Here is a 27,658-nt window from a genome sequence, read left to right on the forward strand (position 1 = left end):
ACAAATCCCCAAACAAACCTGCTGAATCAGCAGGGAGGGGATTTTAATAAAGCAGCACTGGAAAATCTTGTTTTGCTCCTGCTCTTCGCTGCTCTGAGCCGATGCGCCTGCGCCCAGTCTCTGCTGCACCAAGAAACAACAAAATAAAATGCCACAAAGGGAGGACATGGATTTAAAAACACAAAAATACACCTTTTAGCCCCACCCCGTCCCTGGGGCTTGGAGCATACCGCAGGTGGGGGAACCGCCTTGGGCACGGGCTCTGGTTGACCTGCAGAGCTGAAACAAAGCTCCTGGAGTCACACCAGGTTGGGAAGCCGCCCCATGTTATTTGCCTTTCAAGAATAGGTGCTTGCTGCAGGCAGGGGATGGTCCCCGGTGCTGGTGCACAGCTCTGTCCCCATGTCACACAGGCAATCCTGGTCACATTGGGGATGCTTCTGGGTGCACCAGGGCAGGGATGCTGCGAGGCTTGTTGGAAAAGGGCAGATGTGATGCCGGGGGTCCCTTTTGCCTTGTGGCACAGCAGAACAGCTCCACAGAGGGGAGTAAAACAGGTCGGAGGGAAGCAAGCAAGGGAGATGGACTTGTCAAGAGTCAATGGGAAATGACAGCCCTGATAGCCACGGGGACACGGCTTGGGGGACACGGCCATGCCCTGGCCACCTCCCTGCCACATAGAGAACATGACACACAAACATTACAGGAAAAGCCGCAGAGCCCCCTTTTAAGGAACTACCCCTGAGCCTTAAGCAACATGAGTATGTCATGATGATGGACTGGAATTGGATGAAACGGACATTTCACAATGGGGGGGGGGCAGCGCAGGCAGACAGGCTATAAGAGGTGCCTCGCTCCAGCCCGGCCACAGGTCAACCCAGGACGGTCTCGCTGCTTCGTCAACATGAGCAAGGCAAGTCTAAGGGTGTTGTGGGCTTTGAAGGTCTCCGTGCTCTTTTCCAGGTGCAGGTCGGGCCACTGGAGGTGCAGGGACCCACCACAAGTCCTGGCTGAGGGTGACAGCTTCCTTCGGGGCTCATCTGGGCATGACCACGAGGAGAGAAGTCTCTCGTGGAAAAGACTTCCTGCAGCATGGCCTGACCACCGAGGGGGCTCGTGGATGTCAGATCTCATGCTCAGCGCCTACATCTCCACAGGGGCTTTTGGGGAGCCTTGCTCCAGCAGCACCTGCCTTGCAGAGGAACATTCTGGGGAAAAAAATACAGCTTTCAGATATTCTTGGTCGCACATCCCAGAGCTGAAGCAAAGAGAGGCTGCAGCCCCCTTCAGACTCCCTCAGCTTGTGCTAGATGAGCGCAAACCCAAACAGCTCAAATTTAGCCTGAAAACAGAATGACTGCAAGCCAGGCTGCATCCTCACCTGGTGCAAGGCAGCTGGCTGTAGGGGAGCCTGCTGGTGGGCATCAGATGCATTTTGTGGCCCCTGACGTTACTCAGCTATTTGTTTCTCTTCCAGGGCTGCCAGACCCAGGGACCGCTCTCCGAGCTGGAGAAGTCCATAGATGTCATCATCGATGTCTTCCACCAGTACTCAAGACGGGAGGGGGACAAGGACACCCTGACCAGGAAGGAGCTGAAGCTCTTGATTGAGAAGCAGCTTGTGAACTACCTGAAGGTGAGCGGAGCCAAAGCAGGGCTTCTCCTGCCCAGCGTGGGGAGGAAACTGGGTTGGACCCCATTGCCCCACTGGTCTTTACCAGCCCAAATGCCCCCAGGGACCAGATTCATCCCAACAGCTCCCTCCTGCTCTCTTCTCCTGCTCCAACTCCTTCTGCCCAGACCATTCCCTTCCACCTGCCACTTCCCCGCATGCTCCATGAGATGCCGTAAAGACAGAAGGAAACCCACCTCGGCTCAGGTGTACCCGCAGCTGAACATTTATCCTCATTACCTCATCTGCAAAAATCAGAACCCCGTTGCCCAACAGCTCCTTTGCCATCTCAGGGTGGTATCAGAAATACAAACCCAAACACCCGTTTTTCCATAACTCACTCTGCTAAGGCAGAAAGTAAGTGTTTCTAGTCTGACATGCTACGAAAGCAGCTAGTGGTGACAAAACTCCACCGCCTTCACTGGCCTCCTCGTTGCACAGTGTTCCTGCAGCGATGTTAGCCTCCTGCTCTCCCATTGCTTTGCTGCAGTGGGTGTCATTGCTGCACCCAAAGCAGCTCCTGATGGCACAGGGATGGAGCCAAGCACTGGGCTGGGCTGTTGGAGACCCCAGGAGAGTCCCAGCGAGGCTGGGGGGACCTCTGAACTGTGACCGGTGGGACTTTGTCCTCACCCCAGCTCCTTCCTTGCAGCACGTGAAAAACCAGGTCTCCATCGACCAAATCTTCAAGGACCTTGACACCAACAAGGACGAGCAGCTGAGTTTCGGCGAGGTGATGCTCCTGATCATCCGGGTGACTGTCGCCACCCACGAGCACCTCCACTTCTGCGAGGACAAGCAGCACCACCAGCAGCACCAGCAGCAGCACCAGCACCAGCACAACCACTGAAGCGAGCTGTGCTCTGTGGCCGAGGGCTCCCACCCCGTGCTTCTCCCCTGGATTCTCCCCTCCACCCCTCTGCTCCCCCTCTCTGTTCCTCTCTGCCTGCCTCCCTCCCTTCAAGTTGGATGGTTTTGCTGCCAAATAAAGATTTGCCCTGAGGCTGTCAAAGTTCTTCTGTTTCTGCCTGAGTTTTATCATCTTGCTCACCCCCAGTGGGGCTTCAAACCAGGAAACTTGACTTTGAGGTTTTGAAATTTGGCTTTGGCTGCAGGTTCCTAAGGCGATGTGGCCTTCTGGGGACAGCAGGGCTCACTGCAGTGGTGTACCCCTTGTGGTGTCCTCCATAGGCCCAGACAGACAGCACAATCTGTAAGATCTCTGCATTTCCACCTAAAAAGTCCATTTTGGCCTGGAAGTGCTCTTCATGTCCCCTAGGACTCAGCTGCAGTGGTGGGTGACAGAGCGGGAGGAACACCCTTGTAGGGCACTTTTGCTCTGCGTGGCCCTGGCATGGGGCTGGGTGATGGATGCATTGCGTTTTCATGCCAGGGTGCCACTGACAGCAGCGAGGTCGGGGTGCTGGGTTTCACGTGGACAAGAACTGAGAACAACCCCAACACGTTTCTCCGAGCATCCGGGGTTTGCATCAGGAGGTCTGCTCTGAAAAGCTGCTCTCAGGGGCTGGAAATGCCCGCGGTGCCTCCGTGCAGCTTCACATCACGAATGCACAGAGCCCAGCTACTGATTTGCATGTACCTTTTAGAGGGGAAAAAAGGAACAGTAGTGATTTCCTAAGGGTGAGTCAAACCCCTGAAATTGCCCTGCTCAGTGAAGAAACTGGCCACAAGCTTCCCAAAAGCAGCGGCACTGAAGCAAGCCCCCTGGCTAACACAAGACTGCCACAAGTTTGCTTCACTGCCGCCGGCCAGGTTGCTTCAGCTTCCTTTAGAGTTGATTTTGACATTTGAAATATGTCAAACACCTTCCTACAAGGTAAAATCTGCTGGAGTGAACACAGGTTCTGCTCAGCTCTGCCTGGGGGCCTGCATAGGGTGGCGTGTCCCAGCTGGAGCTAGATCCTGCACCCCAAAATGGGTCTTGCACCCCAGGCTGGGTCATGCACCCCCATCCTACAGCATTTCTGTGTCTCCACAGCAGGGAGAGAGCAGAGCAGGTTCACTGCCACCACCCTGCAAGGGCAGAAGCACATCGTACCCGAGAGCAGAGCAGTCCCATGAGGACATGCCCATTGTGGGACGAGCTGTTAGGGTCCTATCCTGCAGCAGCTCAACTCCCCAGGAGCTCAGCACCCTGCCAGTGGGTGCTCAGCAGCAAGGGGCTCTCCCTGTGCCGAGTCCAAGCGCACAAATCTGGGTGCTGGAGGCACCCAAGGGCCATCCTCGTCCCTTCTACCAGGAACCACTGCTGATGCAAGAGGATATTTGCCAACGCAGCGGGACTTCACGCTGCCCTGACAGCCGGGGTGCAGGACTCCTCTTGTGTCACCTGCTGGGGCTGTCGGACCATGGCAGAGGAGATGAAGCACGAGCCACATCCTGCTCTCAGCACAGTGGGACCAGGGCACCAAAGCAGGGCTGCAAGCAAGCAGAGGAGATGGCTGGCTCCTTCTGTAGTAGCTGAGCGGACCCCAAACCCGTACACATCCCATCACTCTCCAAGAGCTCCCAGGTCCCAAAAAGAGAAAAGACCAAAGCAATGCAAGGAATGTGTTGGATACACCCCGACAATCCCGTATCCCATACGGCAGGAATATGCAGTCAGGCTGAGCAGCTCAGCAGCTTTGGGTGCGCTGCTGCCCGTGGGACGTGGTCATGGTCCTTTTGGGGATGGGGACAGCACCTGAGCCCCTGCAGCCCCACTGCTCCGGGAGCAGCAGCAAGCAGCAGGAGAATGCAGGCTGGAGGGACAGCCCCTGCCTCCTCGCATCCAGCCCCAGGTTGTAGGGAAGGATTTGGCCTCCGGATACCGAGGCCGGGAGGTTTGGGACAGGCTCCGGCTGCCACCTGGTGGCAGGGCCACCGCCAACGAAGCCAGCGCTCATCGCACCCTGCTCCTACCGCACCAGCGCTGCTGCGGCGAGTACGCTTATTATTCTCCTCCACGCGTCTGAAAGAAAAACTGAATTTCTGGGCTGAGCTGGGGGGGCACCGGGACGTGCAGCAGTTTGCAGCCACCCACAGCGCTCCTCTTGTGCTGCCCCTGCTCAAGTCGCTGCGCAGTGACACCAGCAAGGGCTGGCTTCTTCCCCAGCACGGTCACATCAGCGATCCTCACCTGTGTCCCACGTTAGGCAGCAGAAGGAGAAGCACCGCAAGCAGCAGGTAAATGGTGGCTGCAGGTAAATGCCAACCCCAGCTCCCCCTTCCCTGCTCGGGGGCTGTACCCCACAGCCCCCTCCTTGAGTTTGCCAGTGTTTTGCATTCATATGTTGCTAAATGGCCCAGCCCAGCCCACACCTGAGGACTATCTCTCTCCTATTTGTCATACTCCCTGTCCCATAAAAATGCCCTCAAGGTATCCCAGCCGTCTCCTCATGCTGCAGACCTCTCCCAGAGCTCCCAGGCTGGAGAAAAGGGGCTGCAGCCTGCAGGGCCGGGCTTTATGAACGACCCTGTAACCAGGAGATGTGGCACAGCAGTAACATCCCCCTGCCCCCTGCTCTGCCCACCATGGACCCCTCTGCCCAACACAGAACCGCAGCCTGGCTGAGGTGGGAAGGGGCCTCGGGTTCCCTCAGACCCTCAGTGGGAAGGGACCCCTCGGGTCCAACCCCTGCTCAAGCAGGGCCACCCAGAGCAGGGTGCTCAGCACCACGTGCAGAAGCTTTTGAAGATCTCCAAGGAGGAGATTCCACAGCCTCTCTGGGCAACCCGTGCTCAGTCCCCAGTCAGTACAGAATTGTTTCCTGGTGCTCAAAAAACCCTCTTGTCCTGGCCCTGGATGTGGTTGAGATCTTCACCTCCAGGCTGAGCAGCCCCAGCTCTCAGCCTTTCCTCCCACCAAAGGGATGAGGGATGAGCCGTGACAGGGTAAAACTGGTTGGTCCTGGGGTGCCAGCGAGAGCTGTGGCCAGGATCTGACCCGCGCCCATAGCCCAGCGGAGCCGGCCCGGCGGGGGGCTCAGGTGCTGCTGACACTGCTCTGGGTGGGGACGTGCCACCGCGGGATGGCTCGGTGGTGGCAGCTGGCTGGGAGGGAGGAACCGGTGGAAGGGAATGGCTTGGAGTGATTCAGAGCAATTTTCCTCCTAATTCCCTCCGTTCCCAGGGCGGACGTGCGCTAATTGGGGTGGAGGGAGGAGCGCGGCAAGTGGAGGTGCCATTGCCATGCGTTGCCTCCCGTCCTCCTCCACAAACACGTCCTGCCGCACCGCAGTGTTAGGCCACCCCTCCAGCATCCCCTGCTCTGTGCCCAGCTGCGGGGCCAGCCCCGAAGCCTTGCTCCTTGCCCCATCCTGACCCAAGGCTCCTCCAAGAGCTCCAGTTCCCAGGGACCACAAGCAACCTGTGGGCTGCTCCGATTTGCACCAAAATCAGCCGTGTGCCAAGCAGCCTTTGCTTTGCAGAGGGCCTGCAGCAACTTGCAGGGCAAAATTTAGCTCCAGACCATGCTCTGCATCTTGTTTCCAACCCACTTAATTGCAGAGGTGCCTTGTGCCGTGCTGGCGGTATCGGCAGCGACACGTGGGCGGCCGAGGATGGCTCCAGCAACCCCTCCTCTCCCAAACACGCCGCCTGGGAAGGCTGATGCAGAGCGTGATCTCACCTGGCTTCCGACCAGATCTGGCGATCTAGCTGAAAGCTGGCACACCCTGCACGCAGGGAGGGCTCCTGACAGCCCTGTCCCGGTGCACAACCTGCGGCCTTCGGCTTTCCCGAGACCACACGGGGATTCAGGCGTCCTGTCCCAGCCACCTCGCTGCGTCTGTCTGTCCCCAGCCCTGTGCCATGCTCTGTCCTCAGCAGCCACCAAGTGGCTTTCTCGGGGGAGGGAGCTCATATCCAGACCCATGGGCACCCAGGAGTGGCATCACTCAGGGTGTCCCCACACTGCCATCAAGCAGACAGCGTGGTCCTCTTTCTCCTTCCTTGCAGAAGAAACCACAGCTCAGGTGCTGATGGCAAGGCTCTGAACGTAGCCTGGGCTCTCTGTCAGGCCATATCAGACAGATGGAACAGCCTCGAAAATAAGATTAATCCCACATTTTCTGCAAAACCTTATTTTCTCTATGACTTTTCCAAGGCTTTAGCACTGCAGAACCCCATGAAGTCCCAAATCACTGTGATTCTAAAATTAAAAAAAAAAAAACAAAACACTTTATGGGCAGCTAAATGCAGACTTTCAAAAATGAAGAAAAAATCCCCTGTTAGAAATATTTTCGAGCAGATTCCTGCGGCCTCCTGCCACCGGCAAAGCCCATGCTTGGCGCCCTGAGCCGTGCCCGCGGCGAGCGGCTCCGCGCGCTGACCTACATTTGGCTTTCCCAGGTAAACATCCTCGGCAGGCAGGAGGACGAGGGAGGCTCCCTGGGAAGTGCAGCGATGCGGGGAGGCAGAACAGGACAGACCGGGGGAAATCCTCGCCCTCCACCCACTCCTCCCCACCAGGAGCTCGCAGCCAGCGGCTGCTGCCAGTGCGACCTGCGCCCGTCGGCTGGTGGATGCGGGTGAGTGGGGTGAGTCTGGGCCGTTCCTTTTTGTACTCAAAATGAGCTTTTTATGTTTCCAGGGCTGTTCTTCCTGCAGGGCTCGGGGCAGCAGGGACTAAAGACACAAGCACAGCATACGCTGCCCTGCCTCCCTCTGCCCTGCCCCGAGCGCAGCTTCAGGAGCTGATTCATTCCTCCCAACAAGTGCCTGGGGTGGCTGCGGGGATGCAGCTCCTTTGAATTTAAGGAAGTAGGAAAGGGAAGAAACAAAGTGAATTAAGGTGAAAGTCCTGACAGCAGCCAGGGCGAGGGGCAGCCCAGCTGCCAAGGGATGTTTCATTTTGAGTTTTGAGTTTTTGGAAGGGAAGGCCAGGGTTTTCCTGTAGGCAGAGCCACCTTACTGTGTCCTCATGCTTTTCTCCTCACCAGGACTGGCAGCATCCTTCCAACATGTCCAGGCTGATCAAAGCCATCACTGACATGATGGACAGCTACCACGGAAATGCCAGGAAGGGGAAGAAGTCTGAGTCCTTCAGCAGGAGCGAGTTCAAGAAGCTGATCCAGCAGGAGTTTGCTCCTGTCAAGGTAACTGCATGGGATCGAGGGTGCAGCGATGAGTGGGAGAGGTGCCGGGGTGACATCTGAGGGTGGCCAGGGGGTCATGGAACACCCACACCACATCCAGGATTACAGCTGGATTTCTCTGGTCATTGATTTTCCTGGGGTTTAGTGCCACGGGTGCTTTCCTCAGGGCTGTATTGCAAGGCAGCAAAGCCCCCATGCAGTTTCTGCTGTCCCCATCCTCCTGGGACAGGGAGGGCAAGGAAGGGGTGCCTGGTCCCCAGGATGTTGTGTCCCTGCTGTGCCTTCCCAAAACACCAGCCAGGTATTTCTCCCATGCTATGAAATGTTAGCTCCAGACCTTGTGCAGCCTCTGCTGTGACCGCCCTTTGTGTTGCATTGCCCTCGCGACGAGGGGAGCAGCCCTCGATTCCCCCTGGGGACGCTCTGAGGGTCTCCTTTCCTCCCAGAGGTCCCCCACCAGCAAGTACCGCTACATCGGCAGCCCGCTAGATTCGGACACCGAGCCCATGAACAAGAAGGAGAGGGGCTCTGCCAAAGCCTGTGTGTACTGAGGGGCTGCTCCTGGGCCACGGAGATGAGGAGGTAAGGGAGGGCAGCAAGCACACAATGATCCCAAATGGCATTTGCATTGCCTTAACCTGCACGGACAGATCCGTCCTGAGGACTGGCGTCACTCCAAGGTGCCCCATGTCTGCTTTGCCCACCCTCCTTTGCTCAGCAAACACAACCCATCGGGGAGGATGGGACAGGATGGGATGGGATAGAGCAAGGAGCCGTGCATCCAGCTCCCATGGGGAGTGTTTAATCAACTCTAATAACTCCAATAAAATCACACAGTGCTAATTGGGTGCAAGCTCCATGCAAAGCATTGCAGCTGCCCAGGGCGACTGGCAGGGAGATGGCATCTGGGGGGGCTGCCAGCTTTTAATGGGGCTTTGGGATGCTTGGGGGCAGCTGCCCCATGGTGTTTTCTCTCCTCTCCTGCAGGATCCTCGAATTCCCCTGTGGGCGAAGGACAGACCACAGTGTGATCGCACGGTGGGGGCTATGTGAGGACGGTGCCCCACTCTATGTATTACCTCCATGAGGCAAAAATAACCCTGGGTTTCCTATTTCTTTTGTCCCGATGCTCCATGGGCGTCTCTTTGGGGTGCTTTGCAAATGCAGCTTGAAGATCTGGGGGGCCGGGGACAGATTTGCTCTTTTCTTCACATAAATGCAGCAGCAAAACCAGGGCTGATGTATGAACCCTGTCCTCTGCCAGCTCCTTTGGTTTTAATGGGTAGAAAGTGAAAAATCGCTACTCAGAAAGGCTGGAATGAATTATGCAATTAGTTGACTCAGGCTGTCCAGTAATAATGAATAAAGAGAGAAAATTATTTGGGGAAAATTAAAGGTCTGTGGTTGGTAGTTCATCTCTGGCTGATTTGAAGTCAACAACAAAATTCCCACGGGTTTGAGGGAGACAGAAACGTACCTCAGCACTTCGGAGAAGTTTTGGTCCCATAAATACAGCTCAGCCAGTGTGTTGTTTTCCTTTTCCATTGAAAAAAAAAGAGAACCCCAGCATTCTTTTTTATTATTTTTATTTTTTAATTTTAGGAAAGCTTTTACCCATGTCTTTGTGTAATGAGCAGAGAGATGCACAAAGAAATGCTGCTGACAGTGAGTGATCAGAGGATGAGGAATGGAGATCTTTTCCTCATCCATTCTTGATTAAGGCTTTGCTCCTGATACAGAAACCAATAGAACAAAGCTGCTTTAATAGCAAGGAGGGGATGCTGAAAACCACAAGCTCCAGTGGAAAAAGATATTGCAGATAGCTGTCAGGTGTGTGATATTCCTGTCCTCGTCTATAAGTTTTGGAAAGCCAGAGAGCAAAGTCAGAGATAAAGATTCACTTCATGGTCACTTAACCACGAGGATGGATGTTTGCTGCAGTGATATATTTCCCTCAAGCTGATGTGAGCAGGATCCAGTCCTTCAGCTGCTACCTGTCTGAATGAGTTGCTACATCAGCTGCCTTAACTGTACTGTAAATATCTAAAAGGGTTTCGGGCTTATTTTTGTCTTTCTCATATAAATATTGTGATACCATTAAAAAAAGTAATAAAACCTATACAACACAAAACCTGCCTGATTGCTGTGAGCCAGCCGGTGATCACCAGCTCAGGGCTGCATCTAAAAAGCTGTTGAAGTCGGTGGCCCCATGGGTTGGGAAAAGAATGCAAAGCCCTGGGGATGTGGGGGCACCAGTGGAACCCAGGGCTGGGCATTCCTGAAGGATGTGGAGAGGTTTTGGGGTTTTCTCCATCACCTGGGATCCAGTTGGTGGAGGAGAGCAGGGCTGAGTGCCCAGGGATGATCCATACCAAGTGTGGTCAGAGTATCACAAGGGTTGAAAGCGAGAGAGGCATATATGGAATAAGCATGATTGGAAAATAAGGACAAGGAGCTTAAGGAAACGCTGAGACGAGAGAGATGTGAGAATGTGATGCTTTATTGGGTTGCTGGCACCTCCTGGGGCCAAGGCAGAGCCTGGTGGCTCAGGCGGCAGGGAAGCAGGAGCGATGCCCATCCCAGGCAGCTGTAGCTGGGGGTCAGAGCTGGGGGGCTGCAGCTGGGTGCCCCGGGGCGTGCAGAGCTTCGGGGAGGCTGCACGGAGCTGGTCTGTGCATGGGCTCTGCTGCCACAGTGGGGCTGCACAGGATGCTCCATCACTTCAGCTTCTGCGAGGGCAGCTGGTGGACCTGCTGCTGCTGCTGCTGCTGCTGCTGGTGGTACACCACCTGCGGCTTCCCGTGGCAGCCGGAGCCACCGGAGCTGTGACAGCCACCGCCACCGGAGCTGTGACAGCCGCCACCGCCGGAGCTGTGACAGCCGCCACCGCCGGAGCTGTGACAGCCGCCACCGCCGCCGGAGCTGTGACAGCCGCCACCGCCGCCGGAGCTGTGACAGCCACCACCGCCGCCGGAGCTGTGGCAGCCACCACCAGAGCTGTGGCAGCAACCGCTGCTCTGTTGGACGTAGCGCTCCTGCTTGTGGCAGTGGTCCTTCTCCTGGCGGGAGCACATCCTTATGTGCTGGGGTGGCCTGCAGGAGAGAGGGGCTGTCAGAGCTGCTACGAGTCCCAGTGCCCCTGTTGCCCTGGGGGTCCCCATGCCCGCCCTGGTTGCCATCCCACCCCTGGCACCACAGGAGCTGTGGACCCCCAAGGAAAGCTCCGGTTCTGGAGCAGTGCCCTGCATCCACCCATAAAGGATGCCATCAGCTGGCTGTCCCTTTCTTCCCTTTACTCCACCACCCTGGAGCATCCCCAAGTCCCCAGCAGCGGAGTTTGCTTTAAACCCATTCTCTGCATCCCTCGGTGGAAGACGCTTTCCCAGAGAAGGAAAATCCACGTTGCCAGACTTACCTGAGCTTGAGAAGAAGGCGAAAGGAGGAAATGAAGATCTCTGGGGCAGGGGCAGTTTTATAGGGATCTCAGATCCCTTTCCCCGGAAATGAGACAGCTCTCTGTCACAGCGATCCATTAATTTAATACTCAATCCCCACCAAACCACCCTCTGTTTACATTGCTCACCTGACTCATTAGAGGTGGCTATCATTCCTTTGTTATCTGTTTCCTGTGCCACATAAGTATCTAATTGGCAGCCTCACCTGCTCTTAATAGGGAAACCCGTGGGTGCCTGGGTTTCCAAAGTCTCGTCTGTTTGGGGTTTGTTTTGTTAAACCAAGTCCAGGCGTAATTATAGCCCCGTCCTATGAGGCTCTGCTCTCGGAGTCTAATCCCTGCTATTGAGCTGGCAATGGATAAACCCAGAAATAATCCAGGCACAAAGGAGTGTGGAGTTGCACACTCTTCTCCATTAGGTGCTTGAGGCAAAAAAAGCCATGAGTGTAGCCAGGACAAAGTCACAGAATCATGGGATGGTTTGGGTTGGAAGGGACCCTTAAAGAATATCGAGACCAACCTCATGCTGCAGGCAGGGCCATCTTTCACCTGGACAGGTTGCTCAAAGCCCTGTCCAACCCAACTTGGGATATGTCCGATGATGGGGGAATCCATGACTTCTCTGGGCATCTTGGTCCAGGGTCTCACCGCCCTCATGCTGAAAATTTTCCTCCTTAAGTTCTATTTCTTCCTCAATCCCCCCTGGGCTTCCTCTAGAGAAGTGTCTCAGGTCTTTGTCAGGGACTTTCTATCTTTTCTCCTTGACCTAAAGAGTGGGAATTTTCCCCAAAAGGCACCTGAGGAGCCAGAAGATGCTCTTGGGGCTGACTGAAAGCCTTGAGAGCCCTGCTGTGTAGTCACAGGTTCATGCACAGGCATCTGAAAACACAGTCCCTGAATACTTTATTGACAAAGACTATTTCCATCATCTTAATGACAGGGTTGGGAAATACTGAGAAATGTAAAGACTTATCCGGTGTTCCGTGCTTCATCGTCTGTCTTCTGGCACAAAGGTGGAGGTCTTCAGATGGCCCTTCTGCATGTCTTGTCCTGGCTGAAAGGCCCTTCATCACCCCAAAGAGTCACTGTAAAGGCCACAGGCAGCTCCTTGTCTACAGGATGAACCCAAGAAAAAGCCTGAGGCCCAGGAGACAACGCTGGGAACCACACAAAGAGGCACCGAGGTTCCCCTTGCTGCCCCGGAGAAATGTTGCAGTGGGGATGAGGTACCAGGGCTTGGAATGCTTGTGCTGAAAGCTGATGTCCTTCCCAAAAAACACATCCACTGCTCCCATTTCATTGCATTCCACACCGTTAGTGGCACCAAAATTAACTCCTTTGTGCTCCTCCTGGGAGCTGTTGGGTGGCTCCCGTCTGTCTTCACGCAAATGCCTGCTGGTGGCCCCTGTGTCCCACACGTGGCCCTGCTGGAGCAGCATGGTGACAATGGGATGAAGCCTCCCAATGGGGCAGCAGGGCTCCATAGGATGTGAGCGGCTCATATCCAATATTTTGGGTTCCTAAGCTGTGCACCTTCTGTCTCCTGCCCTGCCATGGAGCCTGCCTCTTCTTATCTGAGGGGTCCGCGGGTGGGAGGGTTGCAAAGCTCTCCTGCAGCCTTGCCAAGCACGAAATGCAGCTGGTGTTTACTGTGCTGGCTTCCACTGATGTCATAAAAATTCATATAGAAACCGGTGGCTGAGTTTGTAATTAGCAGGTGAGCTGGGCAGGCTCCCACTTAAGAGCTGAGTATGCTACAGGCAAAACCCATGTGGCTGTTAGAGCAAGTGCCTGCATGCATGGACGGGGCTGAGCCCCATGTCCAGGGGGCTTGTGTGCATCCCTCCTACCACCCAAAGCAGCAAACCATGACTCAGGTCTCAAGGACAAATGCATTTCTGTGCAAGGAGCCTTTGCATTGCTTGATGTAATTGTTTTTTGTCTTTTCCAGAGAGTATTAGGAGCAGGCTTGCCTTGCCCAGGTCACGGGTGATGCTCTGTGCAGGAGAGTTTAGTGCTTTTTGGGTGATGATCTCATTCATTCAATGGGGAAAGACACGTAAGGGTTTTCAGTTTAACTGCGTAGCAGGTTTCATAACAGTTGGTGCTTTCCTTACATCCCCAGCCTCTCAGAATAGTTAATTCAACTTTCAGTTAAAGACAGAAACCACATTAAAATGGGGGCATAGAAGCCTCTGTCCTTTTTAAAATTATGACTACAGGGGAAAAAACAAAACAAAACAAAACAACAAAAAAACCCAACATTAAAACCTTTAAACAGCCAAAAAACTGAGAGGCAAAGGAAAGGAACATCAAAGCATACAGCTAGCAGTCACTCCTAGGGTTTTCTTGGGATTCTAGGGCATTGCTTCTGTTCCTGGATGAGTGAGGCTGGCAGCGGGGTATGGTGCACCCCCAGCTCCTCGGTCAGCCTTTGCACAGTGCTGTAAGGCATCTGGGCCAGGTTGCTTGCAGCTCCCAGCTGCAAAAGCCCTCCCCTGGCTGCCCCCTGCCTGCTTTCAGCATCTCTGCCAGGTCCTGGGTGCAGAGGGAGATGCATTTGGTTTCTCTCGGTGCCAGCTCTCCTCCTGGAAGGGGGATGCTTTGCATCCCGTGATGCATCCCACAGAGGCACGTATCTGCTGATCTCATCTGACATTGGCACACGCACAACAAGCTTCAGGAAAGACACGGGGCAAAGTCTTCTGTGAATTAATTTGGTTCTTATACATGCTGTACTGTTTTACGCAGCAGTACCGTTCTCCCTGGGAGGCAACACCAAATGGTCTCCTTGTGCACATAGGCTGAAGGGCTGGGCACGTCCTCAGGGGTAACATCCCCTGGGTTAAGATATATGACAAGTTAATAACTGTATGGACACTATGTTCCACCAAACCCCAGTTGCATCCCTATAGCATGCATGGAAAATAAGGACAAGGAGCTTAAGGAAATGCTGAGACGAGAGAGATGTGAGAAATGTGATGCTTTATTGGGTTGCTGGCACCTCCTGGGGCCAAGGCAGAGCCTGGTGGCTCAGGCGGCAGGGAAGCAGGAGCGATGCCCATCCCAGGCAGCTGTAGCTGGGGGTCAGAGCTGGGGGGCTGCAGCTGGGTGCCCCGGGGCGTGCAGAGCTTCGGGGAGGCCGCACGGAACTGGTCTGTGCGTGGGCTCTGCTGCCGCAGTGGGGCCGCACAGGATGCTCCATCACTTCAGCTTCTGCGAGGACAGCTGGTGGACCTGCTGCTGCTGCTGCTGCTGCTGGCACACCACCTGCGGCTTCCCGTGGCAGCCGGAGCCACCGGAGCTGTGACAGCCACCGCCACCGGAGCTGTGACAGCCGCCACCGCCGCCGGAGCTGTGACAGCCGCCACCGCCGGAGCTGTGACAGCCACCACCGCCGGAGCTGTGACAGCCACCACCGCCACTGGAGCTGTGGCAGCCACCACCAGAGCTGTGGCAGCAACCGCTGCTCTGTTGGACGTAGCGCTCCTGCTTGTGGCAGTGGTCCTTCTCCTGGCGAGAGCACATCCTTATGTGCTGGGGTGGCCTGCAGGAGAGAGGGGCTGTTAGGGCTTTCCTTTCCCATTTCTGCTTTTCCATGGAAGAGGACTCTGGAAGTTACATTTATCTGCTCCTTGCCAGCTCCCACAATCACCTTTAAACTTTAGAATCACAGAATCATAGAACCATCTAGGTTGGAAAAGACCTTCAGGATCATCAAGTCCAACCATCAATCTGACCTACTGAGTCCCACTACTAAACCAGGTCCCTTAGTGCCACAAGTCCCTTCAAGCTCCTGTTGGGTTGTCCCACTGGAGCTGTCTCCAGAGTTGCTGGGAGGCAGCTGGAGCCACTGGACGGGGGAGCACGGCTGGGTTTTCCAAAAAACTCACTAAGCAGTGCCCCAGGACCTCCCTCTGGCTCTAAACCTCTCTGTCCTCTTTCAGCATCCCTCTTCCCAAGCCCTGCACTCCCTCCTCATCCCATCTCCCTTCTCTTGAGCACCCATGGAGCAAACTCCAACCCCACTGAGCCCAGAGCCCTGCAGCATTGCTGCTCTTACCCGAAGTGCTCGTGCAATGAAGGGATGAGGATTCAATGAGGCTCTCTGGGACAGCTGCGCTTTTATACCCTTTCTGCAAATGTGGTCTGGAAATGAAACACCTCCCCATTGCATAGGTCCATCTGCTCATTTAATTCACTGATGGCTTTTTTTTTTTTTTGCCTCCCCACTCTTTGGGTTGCCTGTGTGACTCACCTTGTCTGCGCTGGGTATCGCCTCTCGTTATCGGTTATCTTTCCTGTGCCGCAGAAATATTTAATTACTAGCCCTACCTGCGCTTAGCTCTGGTGGGGGAGTCGCGTGGGCGGCCCTGATTTCCACAGCTTGTTTTTGGTGTTGATTGCAGCTCAGGATTGCTTCGCCTTTGGGGGGAAGAGGAGGGGGGAATAATCATAGAGTCACAGAACCATGGGATGGTTTGGGTTGGAAGGGGGATTAAAATCCGTCTCATTCCAATGCCTGACATGGGCGCAACACCTCCTGCCTGACCAGGCTGCCCAAATCCCTCCTATCCTGGCCTTGGGCATTGCCAGGGATGGGGCGTCCACAATCTGTATGGGCAGACTGGGCAGGGGGACCTCACCGCCTTCATCGTGAAGGATTTTCTGCTAAAACCTAAGCCAAACCTGCCCTCTTTCACTTAAAAACCACTGCCCCTTGTCCCATCACTCCCGGCCCCGGTAGAAAGTGTATCCCCCTTGTTCTCATAACCCTCTTTGTGTATGGAAAGGCTGCAGTGGGGTCTCCCTGGAGCCTTCTCCAGGCCGACTCCCCCAGCTCCCAGCCTGGCCCCACAGCAGAGGTGCTGCAGCCCCCAAGCAGCCTCACGGCCTCCTCTGGCTGCGCTCCAATAGCCCCACGTCCTCATCGTGCTGGGGACCCAGAGCTGGTTGTGGTGATGTCCTGGACCTGCGTCACGTACACCTGTTAAAAGGTCTAGGGGAGCTCTTAAACACCCACAAACCCAGAGATGTTTCTGGAAGTACCAGCAATGCCTTTGGCACTGTAGAGCTCTACCTTAATAGCAGATGGATGGGTACCACTGTTGGCTGGGTTCTGCTAACCTGGCTGGAACAGGATGCAGTTGTGAAGAAAGAAGCTCCTATAAAGCTTTTTATTGGCCCAACAGTTTTCTGCCTTTGTGAGAAGGACCAAAAGCATCTGGGATTCTTATTTTTGGAAGGGGGAAGATATGCCCTAGGTAGTGATCCCGGATGAGCAAGGTGCATAATTATGTGGTTAACTTTCAGCCTGTGATTAATGCCGGAGTGGCAGCACCGGTAGCTGCTTTGAGGTCACAAGAGGAGGAGAAGGGCTCCCATGGGTGCTGCCCTTGGTGACGTGCGGCGGCCTGTGGTGGGCGCTGTGCCTTGGTGAGCTGGCAGACCCCAGGGACTTTCTCCAAGCTGGTAGCAACGTCATTTTTTGAGCCCTTTTCTCCCCAATTAGTTCATAATTGGCCAACAAATCCAAGTGTTATTTTGACTAATGCACAGACCCACAGGAGCCTTGAGGCCAGGCACCGTGTTTGCAATGAGAGCTAATTACAAGCAGTAATTTGGGATAGTCCTTGTACCTTCCCTCTACCTCCTCTGCTTGGGCTCTGGGGATGTGCCGAGGACCACAGGTCTCATTTTGCCATTTTCTGCAACTACTCGTGGAAGATATTTCAGTTATTGCATAGACAGTGAACAAAAGACTAAAATCAGTACTGTGAACAGTCAGCCGAAATAAGGAACTGCTGAGATTTTGCCAGAGCTTGGCAAACACTTGCTGACCACCAGCAAGGTTGAAGTATTTCGCCTGCCTGCAGAGATGCTCAAATCATGGCTACCGAAGGGCTCCTCGTCCTCCACCATGTTCATTGCACTCGAGGGCTGTGTAGTATTCTTGGTCAAACTCTGCTGCCTTTTATTTTTTTCCTCCATGCATTAAATTTCTCCGTTTAAGCTTTTATGCTACTCCCAGACCCCCACAACAGCCATAGACCCATCCCCTCTTTGCTCACACTATTATGAGACGTGGCGTGCTTTGGGGAACGGCTATAAAACCAAGAAAACCCAGGCGTGGAAGTATCTCTCCAGCCCAGTGTCAGCTCCTGCTTTGACACCTGGTGCTTGAGCCTTTTGTTAAGGTGCTGCCCATCCTGAGCAGTTCCTCATCCGGAAAACATCTGACACATTTGCTGCTACCTAAACGCAGAGGATTTTTAGAAAGGTGGGAGGGCAGGGCAGAGTTAATGAATCAGGCACGTAATCTAAATGCTTCTTTTGTATTGCTTAATTGCTGTTACGAGCTAGAACAGTGCCAGGGCAAACTGTCCTCAGGTTTCATTGCTTCTTTTTAATTGTATTTTGTTCTGGCTTTAGAAGAAATATAGTAAGTGTTTTCCATGAATAAAAGGTTAAGTGTAATTTTTAGCTCTGGACATTGTGCTGTGTTCAGTTCCTCACATTTTTGTTGAACTGAGTTTGTTAAAGATCAGCAGCCCTGGGCACCTCTAGGTTTTGTGCATGTCCTCCTTAGCACGCCTTGAGAATGGGACTTGTAATTGGGGCGTAAGGCACAAACCCACAGAACCGGCTTTTTCAATCGATTCAGAGCTCCTGCGCCAAGCACAGCCTGCCCAGGGAGTTTGTTTCTGTCTGCACTCTTTTCAGCAATGCCAGATATTTCTGATCATCGTGACACACTCAGGAATCATCTTACAAGGGCAACAACCATTTCATGAACGGCAACAGCAGACCAATAAATTACACAATTCCATTTAATTACGTGCTGAGAAGAAATTTATCAGTTCATCATGTACCACTAGCATCGTGCTACACCCCTGGCTCGACCCAGGGCTCTCCAAGCACTGGGCAGGGGGCTTCTGGAAAGGCTGGCTGGGGGGATTGTCACTGGCACGTGGAGACGCCTGCCCTGGGGATGGTGCCTCGGGGGGGCAGATGGCGATGGAAGGGGTTTCTGCCACCATCCCCTCACCCCAGAGGACTTCTTCTGTCACTGCTTTGTGTGTCCGGAGCTGCTCCCAAAGTTTTGAGCAACACATCCTATGGGGTCTCAGTAGGAAGATGGTGTGGAGGAGAGCAGCCTGCACTGTGGATGTCTGAGCCAGCCTCTGAAAATACCAGCATTTAAAAATATTTATTTTCCTTTTTTCATTAGGAGCCCATAAAGGAGACAGTGGCAGTGCCCACCCCATTGCTTGGACCTGGGCAGGGCTAATTCAGGGCCGTTAAACAAGCACAAGGTGTTGTAGCATCGTGATATGAAATGAAAGGGGAAAGAAAAACCATGAACACAAAACTGTCAATGCACTCCAAACGGTTATGGCTCATTTATTGTCAAAGACTGATACAGAGAAAACCGTGTCAGACTGAATATGTACAGTGCATTTCTGGCACCCACGGATAAGCTCATCAGAGGTACAAGACTGGCCAGGAGAGGGAGAAGAGACATTGCATTTTATGATTGCTGGGAGACATGCAAGGATTTTGGAACACGTGCACAACATGCAGGCACTGACCCAATCACTTCATCTTTGACATTTGATAAATTTGCTGCTGGCAATCTTGTGGCTTTCCGTGGCATGATCCCCCCCTGCTCCTGTGGCATCCGGATCCCTCACTGCTCCCGTGGCACCCAGATCCCCCTGTGCTCCCATGGCACCCGGATCCTCTGCTCCTGTGGCATCCGGAACCCCCGCTGCTCCCATGGCATCCGGATCCCCCGCTGCTCCCGTGGCACCCTTCACTGCTGTGGCAGGAGGATCGCTCTTGCCGGTGGCACTGGTCCTTGTCTTGGCGGGAGCACATCTTTGCAGGGCTGTTAGAAAGACCGTCACCTTGGAGTGGGTGCAAAGGCAAGAGGCACTGCTGTGTCTGCCAGCCAGCAGCAGCAGTCCCATTACTTGGGATTACACATCAAGAATAAATTCTCATTATAAACCAGGTTCTTGAAGAATAGAGAAAAATTAGTGAGGCATACCCCTAACCCTAACCCTTCTACTTCCATGCTTAGCGAAGATGTAAGATAGATGTTAAAGCACTCGGGGATTAGTGAGAAGTGGTGTCCAGAGTACAGCACTTGAGTTGAAGAGTCCTGACCTCAACAGCCTGAAGCAGAAAGTTTTAAGCTTTTTCTAGTTGCTTTCTGTTATTCACGTACAGAAATAGAAGACAACGTAGCCAGAAGGACTGAGCTACTGCGAGCAGAGACAGGCACAGAGATGAGAAGTGTAAGAGAAGTGGCCAAGGACAAAGCTGGCGGTCGTCTTTTGACACAGGAGTTTGAGCTGGACTTACTGTGTTCAGCAGGAGCTCGAGAGGAGACGTGAAGCTGAGAGAACGAGGAGAAATGGGGTGCGAGATCTTTTATAGGGTGCTCGGGATTTTTCCTCCGGAAACAAGAGGAGCTCCCACCGGAGGGACTTGATTGTTCACCACCGCGAGCACTTCACTAATTGGAGTTTTTACTCTCCTGTTTTGACTCACGGTGTTGCAAACAGATCAATATCCTGCCTTTGGGATCGCCATTCCTCTTGTTACTCCATAAAAATGTTAATTGCCCACCACACCTGGTGTTGTTCATGTGCAGGGATGGGGAGGTTTCTGGATAGTTGTGCTGCATTTACCTGAAATATTTGCCTGCTGCATGTGCCTCGCATGAAGCAGCCAAGAGCCCAAGTCAGCAACGTGAACATGTTGTAGGAAGGTGGGATAGTGGGGTGGCATGTTGGACTTGGGGTTTTATGGGTTGCCAAGGGATCTAGCAGATAAAATTGGCTTAAAAATAAACAAACAAGGCCATGGTGGTGTGTAGGATAAATGAGTGTGTTTGGGCAGCTTGTGAAAAAAAATCTAGGTTGTGAGTGGGCGAAGGAGACAAAGGGAATTAAGGATGCAGGTATGAGCACATGATGGGTCGGCAGGAGGTGAGCGCAGAGCTCGGGGCTGGTGCCCTGAAATAAGGAGTGTGAGCATCCTCCACCGGCCCCAGGGTGATGGGGCTTGGTCCTGTTGGGGTACAGAAGGAGCGGAGAGGCCTCTGGGGTCTGAACCCATCCCTGAGTTTTGGGTTTGTGGTTTTGGGGTGGGAGACTTTGGAGCAAACTCCTGCTGGATGCATACAGTTGGAGCGGTGGGAATGGGGAATGCAGGCTGGACATGGACTGGGAGGCAGGGGAGCAGCATTGAAGATAAACCTATTTCTGACTAAAACAGCAAAGAAGCACTAAAAGGAGTGATGTAATATTTTAAGTCAGTCCTTCTTAACTGAAGGAGAGACATTTAAACCAAACAGAAGGAATTTAAGACCCTACAAGGAAATAGAGCGCATCCCAACAGGAGGCTCACAAGGCCATCTGTCCCATCCCCCTGACATTTGCTCCCAGTGTCTGATACTGGTCTCTTTTCTGACACTCTGATAGGAGAAAAAAGACGGAAAAAAGCACTGTAACTTTTTGAGCTCTTCCCTCCCTCTCTGCCTCTGTCCTCACGTGTAAATTGGGATTCATGTCTCTGGCCTTTAGTGCTCTGCTTTGGGGAGGCAAGTGGCTTTCTGCCTGCGGGGCACACTCAGCCTGATCCCAGCCAGGACTCTAGAGGCCACTGTAATATTAATAATAGCACGGACAGAACTGAAATAAAATAGTGTCCAGGAAATTCACTGCTAGCCTGTGGAGCTGAATCACTTGATTGAAGAGGTCCGAGAGGAAACCAGAATGTGTCTGGGGATATTTCACAAAGGACAGAAGAATGAAGATTCTTGTGAAACTATTATTCACGATGAAGTACTAATTGCACCCCGGATCACCCGGATGGTGACAAACATGTTTATCACTTCTCTCAGCGATAGAGACATCTACCTGAACACGGTCTGGCAAGGAGGACGCTCACACATGTTGGAGACCCAGACCTGAGTATGTACTGACCCTATAGCTGGTGCCTGAGACTCACGGATCTTCTGCAAAGCACCTAGACTTTGGGAAATGCTTTCCTGAGTCCCTTGGTCCTATGTGGAGTAGATGGCAGATTTGTTCTGTATGTGATTTGTTGGTTTTATGGAGGGAACTGCATTTGCAGTTGTCCTAATATAAGGAGCTGGTCCATATTTCAGTTATTGGTTTTCTATTTACAGAGGGGATAAGTGAAGCACAGGAAAAAATACTAGACCTTAGAAGGATCTGTGGGACAATCCTAGCACAAGTGCAAACTTCCAAATCCCTCTTTGTTTTCAGGCAGGTTTTGCTCATGTGAAATCCCTCTCATTAGAGATTGGACAAACCTATGTCAAAATGGCTTAGGCAAAACGATTCCTGTCCTGGGGAGTGGGAAGCAGGAGCTACCCTCCTGAGGTCTCCCCCATCCCTCCTTTCCCCAGCCCAGCAGGCTCTAGAGGGGATCTGGAAGTGGATTTGGATGTCTTTGCCACAGCCCCATCCTTTGCTGTGAAGGTTTTGCCGGCACCATCCTTCCCACAGAGGTCCCCAAGGTGCTCACAAGTGACAATGCATGTCGAGGGGTGGCCAAGCCTTTGCAACCTGAGCCCTCGAGGCCCGTGGGCTGTGCTGTTGGGCTGCACAGGGCTGGGACAGCCCAAGGAGCCATGCTTGGGATGGGGGCTGTGTGATCCTCAATGTGTCACGGCACCAGCCTCTGCGCCTGGGCAAGGAAGAGCCCAGCGAGGAAGGCTGGTATGTCGAGAGCTCCACGCATGCACTGACAAAGCCTCCATTCCAGTAAGGGGCACCTTGCACCTGCATTGTCTCCTTTTCCTCTCCAGGTTGTGCTGCAGGAGAAATCTCCACCTCTAACACTGCCAGGCAGCTGACTGCGATGTGTCACATCCTGCAGGCTGGGCCGGGCAGGACGCTGGGCGATGGGGACATTGGAGGCTCTCACCTGGGCCGGGTGAGGTGTGAGGAGCCTCCTGGGACATGAGGCTGTGAGTCACTGGCTGCAGGTCCCTGCTTTGCTGCCAGCAATCCCCCTGGGGAGCTCCTCTAACCCCCATGACATGGCCCTACAGGGGGCTGGGGGCCTTTTGCCCTGCTAAAGAGAGCGGGTCCAGCCAACTCCTCCCCTGCCTACAGCCACGCTTCCGATCCCCATTTGGCTTGTATTCTTGGCTAAATGGTCCCCATTCCTCCCCCATCTCAAAGGCTCCATCCCTGAGAGGCCTCACCCCTCCCTGACCTTGTGCAGTACCCATCAGAGTGGCACCGAACTTTGCTGAGCTCCGGCTGCCCAGGATGCAGAGGGCAATGAATGAAATGATGTGCCAAGCAGAACTCTTCTTTTTACATCCCTGATGGAGTGTGTGCGGTGATTTTTTCTTCATGTTAATATATTAGTATTTAATTGCTGGGTTGCACACAGAGTCTGTGATGAAAACTGTTAGCTTCTTCTCAATAGGGAAGGTGTGCCTGGAGGAGGAATAATGTGAAACCTGTCTGAATCAAACAGGAGCCTTGAAGTCAGGGTGAAAGGGGATGCTGCAGACATCAGCTTCCACTACAGGAAGGGTCAGAAGCAATTCAAAGGGATGAAGTAGAAAACACAGATACAAGGGGGTCAAGAGCTATACTTTTTATTGCCTCTGCATCTGCTGTGAAAGAAGTGTGGGAGGTGAATCGATCACAGTGCAGGGTGTTTCATTACATGACCCACCAAGATGAGGAAGAGCACTTAATATTTCACACTGAGACAGTGGGTTACATCTTCAAAGCACGTTACAAGCAAAATGACAAGAAGAGTGGAAATCCTTGAGCGACACAGGACATGCCGAAAACCGGGGCAATGTTGCGAGGATGAGAAGTTTCCCGTTCATCCCCACTCCTCGCATCTCCTATTTTATTTTCCGGGCCGGCACTTTGCAGACCTGCTGCTTCTGCTGGCTGGGGACACACTTTGCCACGGGCACACAGCCTTGCTGCACTGGGACGGGGCAGGTGGGCAGTGGGCAGATCTGTGGGACCCGCTGCACTGGCTTGCTGCAGCACGGCTGGTACCCCGAGCTCTGGCGGGTCTCGTGGCATCCTCCTCCGGAGGACGTGTGGCACCTCTCAGAGCACACCGACCTCCCATAGCCGTGGCATCCCCCGGTTGAGCCGTAGCTGTAGGTGGGTCTCCTGACGCAGCTGGAGCCACCACCTCCATGGCATGAACCCGAGGACGTGTGGCACCTCTCAGAGCACACCGACCGCCCGTAGCCGTGGCATCCCCCTGTGGAGCCGTAGCTGTACGTGGGTCTCCTGACGCAGCCCCCACCTTCGTGGCACGAATCAGCTGCTGTGTAGCCGTGGCACCGCTCAGAGCAGACCGGCTGCCGGTAGCCGTAGTGCCGGTAGTTGTGTCCCCTCATTCCTTCCACGCCTTCGCCGTCGCACCCCGAGGAGCAGGTCTCATAGCCGTAGCGAAAGGGCGTGCGCCGCGTGTCCAGCCAGGACCCCGAGGGGTCGTACCAGGTCGAGTTCAAGTTGAAGTAGGATTCCCTTCCAGAGGAGTATATCATGGTGGAGTTGTAGGGAAAATCTGAAAAACACATGGAGAAGCTTGCATTTTCATCTCTATTTTCATTTAACTTCCCATAAGCTGCTTTGGTGTCCCATACACAGGCCAGCCTTGCTTATCTTGAAAGCCAGGATCTAAAGAAAGTCCTTGCTGTCACGCAGTATGTCCAAACCCTATTTCTGAGCTTACCCTTATTTTTTTTCCTGTCTCCAAGAACAGAAGCAGCCATATGGCACTGCAGCACATAGTGGCATTGCTGAAAATCCTGAACCCAAGTTCCCCAAAGGCTTCTTTTGTGGCTTAGCCCACCATCCTCTAGCCCTTGTGTGAGGAGCACAGTCTAAAGGAAGGTGCTAGTATGCCCAGTCTGTGACCTCTTGAATCCAGACACCCATCCAAAAATGAACCCAGGTGCTCTGAGCTGTCTTACCCAATTCACAAGGAGAAGGCAGACGCTGAGCAGGGGAGCAGATTGTGAGAGGCAAACAGACCGAGCCCTTTTATACAGTTCCCAGTCTTCTCCTTGTAAATGAAACACACTGCAGGAACGAGGACTAAATTATTTATTGACAAAACATCCCCTCCATTTGGATGCTGTTCCCAGGACTTGGCATGTTCTGCTTGACTCATGATTCTTGATAAGTATCTCTTAATTATACCATAGTTACTGTGTAGTGCACATAAAGGACTCACAGAGTTTAAGCCACACATAGGCTATATGAGGCAGGTAATATCGTACTTATTCACCAACTCCAGAGGACCGAGACACCGCGTGGAGGCTAATGGGTGACCTATGAGTCAGGAGCCTCCATGTGCGCGGTGTTATCACCCTGGTGTTTCCACTCTGCTGCCCACGGGGAGCATTTCCAGGTGCCTGAAGCACAAACAGGGGACTGGGAAAAGCCAGCACAGAGCCACCGAGGGCAAATCATGTTGATGGGTTTCGGTGATGATGATGATGATGTCGGTTCTGTGGATGGGGAGTGCAATGGATGGCACTGCCTTGACTTTTGCAAGGCTTTCGGCACAGTCTGCCACAGCAGCCTTGTGGTTAAACTTGTGGAGGTATGGCCTGGAATGGGTAAACTACACGGTAGGTTCAACATTGGCTGATGCTGGCTGACATCTTCATTAATGCCCTGGACGATGAGATGGACTCAGCAAGTCCACAGGTGGCACCAAATTAGGGTGAGCGCCCCAAACTGCTGGATGACAGGACCTGGGCAGGCTGGAGAGAGTCCTGTGGCTGGGATGGGTGAAAAGCAGCTTCGAAGACAAGAGGGAGCAGAGCCAAGCTGGAGATGTGAGGGCTGAGCTGGCCTGCAGGCTTGCCGTGGCAGGTTTTCTGCCTTAAGTAAATATGAATTATTTTTTTCCCCCCGATTTTCCTTGGGGATTGCTAGTGGGGATCCTTGGGGCTATACTAAGGCAATACAAAGAAAAAACACTGGGTATTTTAATGCACATAGTGAAAGGCTTTTCTGCTAAAGTGAGGGAGAAGCAGCACATTAGCAGCGTGTCCGTGGGGGGAGAGCCTGACCCACACCTTCCTGCACCTAGGGAGAACATTCCTGGCATGTTCAGACACACCTCACGTGCTGAGGCACACGCTTCATTATCCTGATTAGCACTTATATGAGGGACAGCCTCCCAGTGCGGTGTTACTGCCTAACTAATGGAGGTGATGGAACACATTGTGGGGCAAACAGTTTGTGCTGAGATCACTTACTGGAAGGGTGTGTGATGGGCAATAGTGAAGTCCACTCATCGGTCCTCTGGTGGGTAACCACCATGGGGAAAATTTCACAGCACACAGCTGAGGTCAGCCTGGTGAAACTTCCATAGCCAGGGCTGCAGTTGTCATGTGTGAACTCGAATTTTGTTTTTAACTTCATAGATATCCTCGTGAGAATTATAATGACCTTTAATATCTACTCATTGTAATGTCACTGATATTTTTGGTGAAAAAGAAAAAGGAACCAAGTGTCAACTAATTTTTGTCAATTTTATTCTTGAATACACAGGGAGAAAGTAAAATTGCAGGAGTCCCTGGTGCTCCTGATGTCACAGTGCACAGTGTGTGCCTTTTCCCAGTACAGTCCTGTCCCTGTTTAGGAACAGCCTTGAAATCACAGTCCGCTGAAGCTGCGAGAGAAGGAACATCTGTCGCAGGCTGCTTGCACCACCTTGTTCTGGCTTTTCTTGCTCAGTTCATCCATCCCCTCTGCTTGCCTTCTCACCAGAGGGGAGAACCAGCAACTCCCAGCAAAGGAGGAGCAAAATAGGCTTTGGGTGATTAAAGCCTATTCCCTGGTGGGGGAAGACCCTGGGAATTTCACAGAATCACTAAGCGGTTGGGGTTGGAAGGGACCTTAAAGCCCACCTTGCTCCAACCCCCCTGCAGTGGGCAGGGACGCCTGCCCCCAGCCCAGGCAGCCCCCAGCCCCATCCAGCCTGGCCTTGGGCACTGCCAGGGATGGGGCACCCACGGGCAGCCTGTGCCAGGGCCTTGATTTAAAGTGTTGGTGCTGGGGTCAAGCAGGGGACCACAGTCCCTGAATCCAGGGCGCGCAGAGCAGCAGGCAGAAAGCAGAGCTGAGAGCACCAGCAGTTTGAGCAAAAAGCGGGGCATCTCCACGCCGAGCAGCGGCATAGGGGGAACACGCTGGGGAGGGCCCCCTCCTCATTTCTTCTGCAGGCAGGGGGGCAAGAGAGGGACCTGTTTGTGCTGGTGCTGGCCGGGATGCTGCACAGCAGGGGGGCAGCAGTGCTGGATGGGTGGGCGGCAGCGCTGGGTGGGTGGGCAGCAGCGCTGGATGGGTGGGCAGCAGCACGGGACGCAGGGGCAGCGGCTCTGCAGTGGCCGGGGACGCAGTGGGACGGGCAAGCAGGGCTCTTGCACGGGGCACTGCTCCACTCTCCTGCGGGGCTTGCCGCAGCTCCCTGGCTCCTCGCTCTGCAGCGGCGGCCGATACTGCTGCAGAGGCCGGCGGTGGATTTTAACGGGGGGGCGGCAGGGTTGCACGGGGCTCAGCTCCACCCGCCGACGGGGTTTGCCAAAACTGCAGCGTTGCTGTGGCGGGCAGCAGTTCTGGGGCGGGCAGGGCTCCGGCAGCTGGCAGGCTTGCGGCACGCTCTGGCAGGACCCCTCAACGTCGCGGCTGAGGCTGCCGGGGTCATGGCAGGGGGACAGGTCCGTGACGCCCATGGGGCTTTCGTGGCAGCCGCAGATGGAGTCGTCGTGGCACGAATCCTGGTCATCCTCGCCTTTACGGTAGTGCATCTTGTGGCAGAGATGTCCAAGCCCTCGGGGATAAAGTCTGAGAAAAAGAAAACAATTGAGTTTTTATTTATTTATTTATTTATTTTTTAATTGGCTGTTTCTATGAAAAAAATGTTAGTAATCAATCTGAGGCAGTGGAGGGAATCCAACTCACCCTGCGACCGGTGACAGACGGGCTGAGCAGGGTGTCCGAGTCCTGAGGACCGCGCTGGAGCCAAAAGCTTTTATATGCAGCCGTGCTCTCTTGGCAATGAGGCATGCCATGGGAATTAATAGCTGAGCAGTGAGTGCCACTTCTGCATGTATATTTTTTCTGGCACTTGCTATTGGATTAATCAGCTGCAATTAGCATCTCCCTCGCTGTAACGTCAGCTTAGCTCTTTGCATATGCATTGGCCATTAACTAATTTGTTCTCCCATCGGTCATGTTCAAATAGGCTGTTACCCAATGTCAGTCAGATGGGATCCTGGGATAAGGATACCTGGAATGCCGTGATGCTGACTGGTGTGTGCAAAAAGAGCCTCTCGTGGCAGTGGGAAAGACACCTACAGGTCCAGGGCTCCTGGTGTCC

The 27,658-nt window shown here is 53.7% G+C and overlaps 7 protein-coding genes across 10 annotated transcripts; 2 read left to right on the forward strand and 5 right to left on the reverse strand.

Moving 5' to 3' along the window:
• The first annotated feature begins 756 nt into the window (after nt 1–756).
• On the forward strand, nt 757–2,687 carry LOC310887621 (protein MRP-126-like). The gene is made up of 3 exons (XM_083813753.1): nt 757–913; nt 1,478–1,636; nt 2,325–2,687. The coding sequence occupies exons 1-3, from the start codon at nt 809–811 to the stop codon at nt 2,520–2,522; spliced, it is 462 nt and encodes a 153-aa protein (XP_083669879.1). The 5' UTR covers nt 757–808; the 3' UTR covers nt 2,523–2,687.
• A 4,378-nt stretch (nt 2,688–7,065) lies between these two features.
• LOC310887624 (uncharacterized protein) lies at nt 7,066–9,901 on the forward strand. Of its 3 annotated transcripts, none has more exons than XM_083813756.1 (4): nt 7,066–7,212; nt 7,615–7,770; nt 8,217–8,352; nt 8,758–9,901. In XM_083813756.1, exons 1-3 carry the CDS (start codon nt 7,198–7,200, stop codon nt 8,319–8,321), a joined length of 276 nt encoding a protein of 91 aa, XP_083669882.1. In that variant the 5' UTR covers nt 7,066–7,197; the 3' UTR covers nt 8,322–8,352; nt 8,758–9,901. The 3 variants fall into 3 exon arrangements, with proteins under 3 accessions (XP_083669882.1, XP_083669883.1, XP_083669884.1); XM_083813757.1 differs by having other exon boundaries at nt 7,068–7,203; XM_083813758.1 differs by lacking the exon at nt 7,066–7,212 and adding an exon at nt 7,317–7,466.
• Nucleotides 9,902–10,252: 351 nt separating this feature from the next.
• LOC310887623 (uncharacterized protein) lies at nt 10,253–11,291 on the reverse strand. The gene is made up of 2 exons (XM_083813755.1): nt 11,186–11,291; nt 10,253–10,863 (listed from the first exon to the last, which is right to left on the reverse strand). Exon 2 carries the CDS (start codon nt 10,842–10,844, stop codon nt 10,488–10,490), a length of 357 nt encoding a protein of 118 aa, XP_083669881.1. The 5' UTR covers nt 10,845–10,863; nt 11,186–11,291; the 3' UTR covers nt 10,253–10,487.
• A 2,901-nt stretch (nt 11,292–14,192) lies between these two features.
• LOC310887559 (uncharacterized protein) lies at nt 14,193–15,390 on the reverse strand. Its single transcript, XM_083813613.1, has 2 exons — nt 15,288–15,390; nt 14,193–14,771 (listed from the first exon to the last, which is right to left on the reverse strand). The coding sequence occupies exon 2, from the start codon at nt 14,750–14,752 to the stop codon at nt 14,429–14,431; it is 324 nt and encodes a 107-aa protein (XP_083669739.1). The 5' UTR covers nt 14,753–14,771; nt 15,288–15,390; the 3' UTR covers nt 14,193–14,428.
• Nucleotides 15,391–18,597: 3,207 nt separating this feature from the next.
• Nucleotides 18,598–19,750, reverse strand: LOC310887675 (uncharacterized protein). Of its 2 annotated transcripts, none has more exons than XM_083813840.1 (2): nt 19,595–19,750; nt 18,598–19,115 (listed from the first exon to the last, which is right to left on the reverse strand). In XM_083813840.1, exon 2 carries the CDS (start codon nt 19,103–19,105, stop codon nt 18,821–18,823), a length of 285 nt encoding a protein of 94 aa, XP_083669966.1. In that variant the 5' UTR covers nt 19,106–19,115; nt 19,595–19,750; the 3' UTR covers nt 18,598–18,820. The 2 variants fall into 2 exon arrangements, with proteins under 2 accessions (XP_083669966.1, XP_083669967.1); XM_083813841.1 differs by having other exon boundaries at nt 18,598–19,134; nt 19,595–19,673.
• A 3,114-nt stretch (nt 19,751–22,864) lies between these two features.
• On the reverse strand, nt 22,865–24,352 carry LOC310887677 (uncharacterized protein). The gene is made up of 2 exons (XM_083813843.1): nt 24,234–24,352; nt 22,865–23,824 (listed from the first exon to the last, which is right to left on the reverse strand). The coding sequence occupies exon 2, from the start codon at nt 23,802–23,804 to the stop codon at nt 23,139–23,141; it is 666 nt and encodes a 221-aa protein (XP_083669969.1). The 5' UTR covers nt 23,805–23,824; nt 24,234–24,352; the 3' UTR covers nt 22,865–23,138.
• Nucleotides 24,353–25,794: 1,442 nt separating this feature from the next.
• On the reverse strand, nt 25,795–27,386 carry LOC310887695 (uncharacterized protein). Its single transcript, XM_083813872.1, has 2 exons — nt 27,241–27,386; nt 25,795–27,123 (listed from the first exon to the last, which is right to left on the reverse strand). Exons 1-2 carry the CDS (start codon nt 27,348–27,350, stop codon nt 26,487–26,489), a joined length of 747 nt encoding a protein of 248 aa, XP_083669998.1. The 5' UTR covers nt 27,351–27,386; the 3' UTR covers nt 25,795–26,486.
• Nucleotides 27,387–27,658: the final 272 nt, after the last annotated feature.

Source organism: Anser anser (assembly GCF_964211835.1).
Source record: "Anser anser genome assembly, chromosome: 28".
Classification (NCBI taxonomy): Eukaryota; Metazoa; Chordata; class Aves; order Anseriformes; family Anatidae; genus Anser; species Anser anser.

What these genes read in the sequence shown, in the direction of transcription:
- LOC310887621 (XM_083813753.1), top strand. Translation starts at nt 809, where the DNA reads ATGGGGGGGGGGCAGCGCAGGCAGACAGGCTATAAGAGGTGCCTCGCT. An exon ending in GCTTCGTCAACATGAGCAAG is followed by an intron (nt 914 to 1,477) that starts GCAAGTCTAAGG and finishes TTTCTCTTCCAG; the next exon opens with GGCTGCCAGACCCAGGGACC. An exon ending in AGCTTGTGAACTACCTGAAG is followed by an intron (nt 1,637 to 2,324) that starts GTGAGCGGAGCC and finishes CCTTCCTTGCAG; the next exon opens with CACGTGAAAAACCAGGTCTC.
- LOC310887624 (XM_083813756.1), top strand. An exon ending in AGGAGTTTGCTCCTGTCAAG is followed by an intron (nt 7,771 to 8,216) that starts GTAACTGCATGG and finishes CTTTCCTCCCAG; the next exon opens with AGGTCCCCCACCAGCAAGTA.
- LOC310887623 (XM_083813755.1), bottom strand. Translation starts at nt 10,844, where the DNA reads ATGTGCTCCCGCCAGGAGAAGGACCACTGCCACAAGCAGGAGCGCTAC.
- LOC310887559 (XM_083813613.1), bottom strand. Translation starts at nt 14,752, where the DNA reads ATGTGCTCTCGCCAGGAGAAGGACCACTGCCACAAGCAGGAGCGCTAC.
- LOC310887675 (XM_083813840.1), bottom strand. Translation starts at nt 19,105, where the DNA reads ATGTGCTCCCGCCAAGACAAGGACCAGTGCCACCGGCAAGAGCGATCC.
- LOC310887677 (XM_083813843.1), bottom strand. Translation starts at nt 23,804, where the DNA reads ATGATATACTCCTCTGGAAGGGAATCCTACTTCAACTTGAACTCGACC.
- LOC310887695 (XM_083813872.1), bottom strand. Translation starts at nt 27,350, where the DNA reads ATGGCATGCCTCATTGCCAAGAGAGCACGGCTGCATATAAAAGCTTTT. An exon ending in CGTCTGTCACCGGTCGCAGG is followed by an intron (nt 27,124 to 27,240) that starts GTGAGTTGGATT and finishes TCTTTTTCTCAG; the next exon opens with ACTTTATCCCCGAGGGCTTG.